General features: G+C 36.9%; 1 protein-coding gene across 1 annotated transcript; it reads left to right on the top strand.

Annotated features, from left to right (window-relative positions):
- The first annotated feature begins 6473 nt into the window (after positions 1 to 6473).
- On the top strand, positions 6474 to 8552 carry LOC104926097 (green-sensitive opsin). Its single transcript, XM_019262514.2, has 5 exons — positions 6474 to 6906; positions 7016 to 7184; positions 7296 to 7461; positions 7590 to 7829; positions 7924 to 8552. The coding sequence occupies exons 1-5, from the start codon at positions 6519 to 6521 to the stop codon at positions 8020 to 8022; spliced, it is 1062 nt and encodes a 353-aa protein (XP_019118059.2). The 5' UTR covers positions 6474 to 6518; the 3' UTR covers positions 8023 to 8552.
- Positions 8553 to 9045: the final 493 nt, after the last annotated feature.

The raw sequence follows: 9045 nt of genomic DNA, 5'->3' as shown, positions 1-9045 counted from the left end.
GTAAACACTGGTTTCCCTGACAGCCAGTGTGCAGTTTTCTGAAGTCTATGAGTTGTTAAAGACACATTTCCCTCATAAACTTCTCCACATACTTTAATGTAATTCTTATGTGTAGTCCAAAGAGGCAGTTTTTTGAGGGGCAGAGGCAAAAATACATGTTTTTTTTTTTGTTTTTTTCCCAACAATGGCTGCATCAGTGGACCCAGAGAACCACAGAGCAAAGAAGTAAATAGATAATTCTAAGTTTTACATAGAAGTGAATGTTAGAAAAAAATAAGGAAACAAATAAAATGAATTATTTCTTTTTTTTCATTTCTCATCAAGCTAATCATCTCACGACCCTCAGATTTATCTTAAGATTCTTTAGTTAAGAAATTAAAGGTAGCTTAACCTCATCAGCTACAACAGAAAAAACCTATTTGACAATCTAGCTACGCATTTGTGTCTGTGGTTAAGACCAATCAGCATCTTATGAGGAACTACTGGCAGCTAGGTTGCTACTTGCCCCCATCCTAGTCGATGTACATGGACAGGATATTCAAGGGCAGCCTGCTGAAGAAGTGTCTGATTTTGGAACTTTTGTTTTTGCAGATGATGTGGTTCTGTTGGCTTCATCGGATCGTGACCGTCAGCACACACTGGAGTAGGTTGCAGGTTGGGAGGGAGCTTAAGTATCTTGGAGTCATGCGTCAGCAGTAATACGGATGTTGTACTGGACCATTGTGGTGAGGAGGGGGCTCAGCCAAAAGGGAAAGCTCTTGAATTATCAGTTGATCATGTTCCAACTCTCACTATGGCCATGAGCTTTGGGCAGTGAAAGAGAGAATGAGAACAAGAGGCTAAAATGAGTTTTCTCCATCAGTCCAGACATAATACAACAGAAGAAAGAGATACAGTGAAGACTTCCGTCTTACTGGTTTCATCTACCAATTCTCTAATCCCCTGGCACATACCAGTTATGGGAATTAAAATTTCCCACAATACAGAATAAATTACAAGCGTTAAACATATAATTTTATCACAATAGAAAATAATACAATTTATTGAATGGATTTAATCAAAAATTAACAGCATCGAAATTAAACACATAGCAAGTAAATAGCTGGACTGTCATGTACTTTGTTAAAAAAAAAAAGAAAAAGAAAAGCTTGGCAGTGCTGTAGAAGCAGCAGTGATGACAATGATGATGATCCAACCTGTGAAATGGAGTTTTGTTGTCCAGACAGCTTGACAGAAGTGACGCACACTTGTATCTCATTCTCTGAATATGCTGTGCTTTGCTGCTATGCTATGGTCATTATGTTTTTAATGTGATGTTCAAAGCATTGTGGGCGGCCTGTGAAGGACCTGATTTACATGATCATGAATGGCAGAATGATATACAGTATCTTCATGCACTTTATCTAGAAGTGCAAAGAATTTATATGAAAGAAATGTTTAAATCACAATTGATTTGACTCAGCAAAACGCTATTAAAAAATACATGTTAATAAAAGGACATCAGGAACTTGTGTTATAATATAAGTAAATATTTCATCATCATTACATACTTTGTATGTTCCACTATGAATAAAATTAGCATTTCACACTCTGTCTAAGACTGAGACTGTAGTCTAAATTCACCTTTCACAAACACTGTCAAAGATCTTAGTTCTGTTTGTTAAAACAACAGTACATAAATAATTACTGTTTGTAAGATAATACATTTCTTAAAATAAATGTCCTCATAAGCCGCATAACACAAGGCATGACAAATATTTAGTCGTGGAAATAGCCAATAGTCGTGGTATCTATACTTTACATTTAAGGAGGATTTATTTGTAGTTGGCCTACTTTTCAGATTAAAAATGCATTTTATATTAAAAGAAGATATACATCCATTGTTTAAGATTAAAACACTGGTTTCCCTGACAGCCAGTGTGCAGTTTTCTGAAGTCTATGAGTTGTTAAAGACACATTTTCCCTCATAAACTTCTCACATACTTTAATGTAATTCTTATGTGTAGTCCAAAGAGGCAGTTTTTTGAGGGGCAGAGGCAAAAAATACATGTTTTTTTTTTTGTTTTTTCAATTATGGCTGCATCAGTGGACGCAGAGAACCACCAGAGCAAAGAAGTAAATAGATAATTCAAAGTTTTACATAAAAGTGAATGTTAGAGAAAAATCTGAAATCAGACTTCTAGAACATATTTATTTTTTCATTTCTCATCAAGCTAATCATCTCACGACCTCTCAGATTTATCTTAAGATTCTTTAGTTAAGAAATTAAAGGTAGCTCAACCTCATCAGCTACAACAGAAAAAACCTATTTGACAATCTAGCTACGCATTTGTGTCTGTGGTTACAGACCAATCAGCATCTTATGAGGAACTACTGGCAGCTAGGTTGCTACTTGCCCCTCATCCTAGTCATGATGTACATGGACAGGATATTCAAGCGCAGCCTGCTGAAGAGTGTCTGATTTTGGGAACTTGTTTTTTGCAGATGATGTGGTTCTGTTGGCTTCATCGGATCGTGACCGTCAGCACACACTGGAGTAGGTTGCAGGTTGGGAGGGAGCTTAAGTATCTTGGAGTCATGCGTCAGCAGTAATACGGATGTTGTACTGGACCATTGTGGTGAGGAGGGGGCTCAGCCAAAAGGGAAAGCTCTTGAATTATCAGTTGATCTATGTTCCAACTCTCACCTATGGCCATGAGCTTTGGGCAGTGAAAGAGAGAATGAGAACAAGAGGCTAAAATGAGTTTTCTCCATCAGTCCAGACATAATACAGAATCGGAAAGAGATACAGTGAAGACTTCCGTCTTACTGGTTTCATCTACCAATTCTCTAATCCCACTGGCACATACCAGTTATGGGAATTAAAATTTCCCACAATACAGAATAAATTACAAGCAGGTTAAACATATAATTTTATCACAATAGAAAATAATACAATGTATTGAATGGATTTAATTCAAAAATGAACAGCATCAGAAATTAGGCACACATAGCAAGTAAATAGCTGGACTGTCATGTACTTTGTTTAAAAAAAAGAAGAAAAGAAAAGCTTGGCAGTGCTGTAGAAGCAGCAGTGATGACAATGATGATGATCCAACCTGTGAAAGTGGAGTTTTGTTGTCCAGACAGCTTGACAGAAAGTGACGCACACTTGTATCTCAGTCTTCTGAATATGCTGTGCTTTGCTGCTATGCTATGGTCATTATGTGTTTTAATGTGATGTTCAAAGCATTGTGGGCGGCCTGTGAAGGACCTGATTTACATGATCATGAATGGCAGAATGATATACAGTATCTTCATGCACTTTATCTAGAAGTGCAAAGAATTTATATGAAAGAAATGTTTTAAATCACAATTGATTTGACTCAGCAAAACGCTATTAAAAAGATACATGTTAATAAAAGGACACTCAGGAACTTGTGTTATAATATAAGTAAATATTTCATCATCATTACATATCTTTGTATGTTCCACTATGAATAAAATTAGCATTTCACACTCTGTCTAAGACTGAGACTGTAGTCCTAAATTCACCTTTCACAAACACTGTCAAAGATCTTAGTTCTGTTTGTTTAAAATACAACAGTACATAATAATTACTGTTTGTAAGATAATACATTTCTTAAAATAATTTCCTAAAATATTCACTCTCCAGCTTCTAACTGCACTTTGGTCTAAGTAGATACTCTCTGTAAAGACATGTGTTATATTGGTACATAAATGAATTATCCTTTAAATGAACTTAAACTTTCGGTACAGTGTGTAATATACACAGACATGCAGGAAGTAAATAGACACCTTTAATTTAATTTGAAGGAAGGTGTCTATTTACTTATTGCATGTCTGTGTACCTGGATTAGACGGAAAAGTGGAGGCAACATGACCTAGAACCTTAATCCAGTTCTTTCAGCAGCCAGCACAAACTATGATCATCATCTTGAACAGATAGAAAAGCATGATGTCAGTGTATATCTAAGATCTCTTTCAGACTGGTACAGATTATCTCCTAAAATCTTCAAATGTTCTGTTTTTTTTTTCTTTGTCCAACAAATGCTTTGCTGTTAAAAACTTAAAAACTTAACCTAACTTAAAAAATACATTTTAAAATGTGTAATTTGTAATGGTATATACAATATATAAATGACATGTGTAGTAAATATTAACAGTACTAGTTGTGATAGCAGTAGTGGCAGTAGTAGTGTAGTGTTAGTAAAACCATACATTATATATGCATCGCAGGCTTTATATTACTTTCAGTATAGTAAAGTTCTTTGATACAATTCATATGTAATGACTAATGGCTTATTATATTACTAACTAAAACTATTACAATTATTTGCCTTTGGGAAATTATGGATGCCTTAATCTGTTTTATTTTAAGATATTTATGTTACTACAAAAATATAAATAAAAACCAAAATGACTTGAAATTTGTGTATCACATCTCAGTCTGTTATCTACAACTCTCAGGACATTTTGACCGAACTCAAAATTTTACAACATTTTACCAAGACTCATTGAATGTAGTGTCAAGATAGATTGGAAACAGAATAGATAATACATTACGATCATTTTATGAGATGTTCCCAGTATGCAGAGCATTGTTCTAACATCTTCTCTTGCACTTTACCTCCATGTTCAGTTGGTGGCATGGTGATGGTGAATCCAAAGCACATCTGTCCCCAGCCTGCTGGAGCTTCATGGCCCAGGAACAATGGAAGGCCTCTGTTGGGGGTTCAAGTTCAGATCAGGACGAACATGCAGAAATCTACCAGCTAAAACTATGGTTACTTAAAAAGACTTTTCACGCTCCCCGACTTAAGTTGTGTTCCTCAATAGTGTTAACATCTTCGATCTATAAATGGAGACTACAGTATGAGATGCAATGTTGATTAACCTAAAGTTAGGTGTCTTATTTTATAAATGGTGACAGCTACAAATTAGTGAAATTAGATTTAAGGTTGGTGAGGTAAGCAGAAATTTGCTAATGACATTTGAACCGGATAGTGTGGTAAGTCCTTCACTTAATTTAGGTGATAAGGCAAAGAGGGTAAAAAGGGTGCAACCTGTGATATTCTTCAGTGTGTCCAAGGTTGAAGCCTCTTACCTACTGTACTGTTCTGTTTTTGAGTTATCTGTATAATTTTCAATCATTTCAGTTCATTAAATCTGAATCATACATGTATCCATATACCATACGAAACAAAGACAAATCCAGATACAGATTTGGATATCTATATATATAAAAACAGGAATAAAAGAAGTAAATTGATTCCTTCTATGTAGTCATGTTAACGTGTATGTAATGTAGATAGATTTTGCACACGCAATAGTTTCTTTTGGTCATAATTCAAACTACAATTAAATTGCTACTACTCTGACTTCTGCATAATTTTCTATTGAGGTCATTTAAAGCATTCATCTCTTTAAAGCTTCTGTTAAATAAACTTGGCCTACATTAAACAAGCAAAAATACCTTAAATAAGCATGAACTACTTTAAAACAGAAAGGTTACAGTTACTGGTAAATGATGATGATAAAATAACAGATGATTTTATTGCATCTGTAGTCTTTTACCACTAATATGGTTCTCTGTCTTCAGATCCTTCTTTGACTTCCCTTGACTTTTTTTGAAAGGGCTGTCTTTAAATAAAGAAAGCATTGTTTGATACCAGGCAGGAGCACAGTGCTTGTTGTATGTGCGATTTGGCCTTGGCCACTAGTCTTGCTCTGGCTTAAAGAAGATGCAAATAAGCAAATTAGGTAAGTCTACAGCAGACATTTTCTTCCCAACCTGTGACTGTAAGCTTTTGCTACATCTGAGCAGGGGCCGCTACAAGTGAGACTGTGTGGTTAGATTTCAGTTTGGATAGTGACACCTACAGTTCCTCCGCATGGAAACAGACACTACCGTTAAAGTACTAGATTACTGATCTGGCCTGAACAAAATAAACATGTTTATTGAAATACATTTAAGCAATCAATGAAATGAAGGAAAAAATAAATTCAATAGTGACAGAGAGGAGGATTTTCATACTCAAGGCACACATGCACATGTTCTTGCCTGTGTTTGCAGTATACCATTCTGAAATGCATAATTTCCTGTATCTATTACCTTTTCTCATGGGTCGTTATTTAAAACAAACATATCAGTAGAAGTATCTTATAGATATTAAACTTAAGTAGATATAACATATTGTTTCCAGGTTTTATTAACTTATATATACTGTAAATAATGTCCTAAAAGCTGTTGACTGGATTGAATTCCTATTCTTTAATCAGGATTTAGAGAGACTCAGTAAGTAGAGCAACTTACTTTAAGTTCTAGCCTCTCTAGTCGGTGTTAAGAGTAATTACTGTCCTCTTTACTACCTCACAGTCCTGTAATCCAATTTTGGCAATTTGAAGGCAGGGTTAGTGGTGAGGTATAAAAATCGACACTGCACATCTCTGACTCTTGTCCATCAGCACGGTTGGGTTCTTTAGTCGAAGAAGCTCAACATAACAAACTACTGAAGATGGCTTGGGATGGTGGAGGACATGATGCCAATGGCACAGAAGGCAAGAACTTCTACATCCCTATGTCCAACAGGACTGGGGTTGTTAGAAGTCCTTTTGAATACAACCAGTATTATATGGTAGATCCAATGACCTACAAGCTGCTAGCTTTCTACATGTTCTTCCTGATCTGCACTGGAACTCCCATCAACGGTCTGACATTGTTGGTAACGGCTCAGAACAAGAAGCTCCGGCAACCTCTCAACTACATCCTGGTCAACCTGGCTGTGGCTGGACTGATCATGTGCGCCTTCGGTTTCACCATCACCATCACATCTGCTCTTAATGGCTACTTCATTCTTGGAGCCACTGCCTGCGCTGTTGAGGGATTCATGGCCACACTTGGAGGTAAGAAAGACAAAGCAACAAGTTCTTTCTTCAGTGGGTTTGGAAGAACACATTGCACAGTTTGATTTAATGACTTTTATAACAATAACTTTTACTTTTTTCTCTGTAGGTGAAGTTGCTCTCTGGTCACTGGTCGTCCTGGCTGTTGAGAGATACATCGTCGTCTGCAAACCCATGGGAAGCTTCAGGTTCACTGGAACTCATGCTGCAGCTGGAGTTGTTTTCACCTGGATCATGGCCTTCTCCTGCGCTGGACCCCCACTGTTTGGCTGGTCTAGGTAAATCATATTTGTATTTGTCATTTTACTTACAATCTTCTGGTTCATCATGAGCTTGGTTGATCCTGTAGATGCAGAGTCTTAATCAGTCTCTTCTTAAACCTCACACAGGTACCTTCCTGAGGGCATGCAGTGCTCCTGTGGACCCGACTACTACACTCTGGCTCCAGGCTTCAACAATGAGTCATATGTCATCTACATGTTTGTTGTCCACTTCTTCATTCCCGTCTTCCTCATTTTCTTCACTTATGGAAGTCTTGTACTGACCGTCAAAGCTGTAAGTGAAGTTTATGAAATGTTTAACTTATAACCAAAGCTAAAAAAAATATGTTATTCTGTAGTGTAAAACTGTCCATGTTGTGAATTCTGATATTTTCTAAACTCAAACAAACTCAAACACTTTAGGCCGCAGCCCAGCAGCAGGAGTCAGAGTCCACACAGAAGGCAGAGAGGGAAGTGACACGTATGTGCGTCTTGATGGTCTTTGGCTTCCTGGTAGCTTGGGTACCATATGCCACTTTTGCCGGTTGGATCTTCATGAACAAGGGAGCTTACTTCTCCGCCATGACTGCAGCTCTCCCCGCCTTCTTTGCAAAGAGCTCTGCTCTGTATAACCCTATTATCTATGTGCTGTTTAACAAACAGGTTGGTTCAACATATTTGTTGCTTCTAGTATTTGTCTTTTCATCTTTATTTAATTCTGAACAATGTATTAATTTCTGAATTTTCTTGTTTTCAGTTCCGTAACTGCATGCTGAGCACTGTTGGAATGGGCGGCATGGTGGATGATGAGTCCTCAGTTTCTGCCAGCAAGACAGAAGTGTCCTCTGTGTCTTAAATATAGAGACATTTTCTTATACCTGGACATTTTCCTTTCTACTGTCTCTTTGATCTGGAATAATCCTCGATGTGGACCAAATGGAGTTCAGGGACCTCTGAACTACTTGACCAGTGATGAACAGCTCCATGAAAAAACTCATGAACTGCATTTTCTCATCTTTTTTGTAAGGATGTTGGAAAATGTTAGTCATGTCGACGTGAATTGGAAATCATTACAAGTAATCGTAAGATCTGTGAACACATGTATGTGGGTGCTCACTTTGACTCCTCCTGCTTAGTTGCCAAAGAAATGTTCCAGCTGTTTGGCATCATTCAATACACACAACATCCTTAAAGAGAATATGATTTGAATGCCACAATATATATTTATATGGGTTACATTTTTTGTTGTTGCATCAAAGAGGAACTCATTTTCTACTGCGTTTTCAAAATGGGCAACTGCATACAATGTGAAACTCCATTTTTGTCACTTGCTGAGTTGGTCATCATGAATTGTAAACATTGTATATAAATATTTAAAAAGAAATCATAGACAAATAAATGCATGAATGAAAATGTGTTGTTGTATATTGAGTTCATTTCAAACAACAGGCCTTAAAAACTGTCAGCATTATACATTTGCAACCTTAAAAGGTGTTAACTCAAAGAGAAGCTTGTGTTTCACCTGTTCATATTGTTCACAGGGAAACCAACTGACCTGAAAGTCTTAGCCTCTTAGCCTTAATGCATATCTCTGCACCGTGCCTATAGAGGGCGTGAGTCCCCACAGGAGTCATTAAGTGATGGTGCTGTGACAAAAAGTAGTGTGAGTGAGATCAGGTTAATCCAATTAAGGCACAGGGATAAATAATAAATACATTTTAAAAAAGCATTTCAGAGCTTGCTGTTCATATGTACATTGGCACAGAAAGGTGAACACTAACACTGTGTTAGGCTGAATGCAAAAGCTTCAACAGATAAAAGACCAAATGAGCTTACATACATGGCAGTGGTGGGAACTGACTTGGGAAACAATTTGTAT

This window comes from Larimichthys crocea, chromosome VI (genome assembly GCF_000972845.2).
Source record: "Larimichthys crocea isolate SSNF chromosome VI, L_crocea_2.0, whole genome shotgun sequence".
Lineage (NCBI taxonomy): Eukaryota > Metazoa > Chordata > Actinopteri > Sciaenidae > Larimichthys > Larimichthys crocea.
Note: the sequence above shows the minus strand (reverse complement) of the source record. Positions and strands in the feature narration are given on the sequence as shown.

What these genes read in the sequence shown, in the direction of transcription:
- LOC104926097 (XM_019262514.2), top strand. Translation starts at nt 6,519, where the DNA reads ATGGCTTGGGATGGTGGAGGACATGATGCCAATGGCACAGAAGGCAAG. An exon ending in ATTCATGGCCACACTTGGAG is followed by an intron (nt 6,907 to 7,015) that starts GTAAGAAAGACA and finishes TTTTCTCTGTAG; the next exon opens with GTGAAGTTGCTCTCTGGTCA. An exon ending in ATGTGCTGTTTAACAAACAG is followed by an intron (nt 7,830 to 7,923) that starts GTTGGTTCAACA and finishes TCTTGTTTTCAG; the next exon opens with TTCCGTAACTGCATGCTGAG.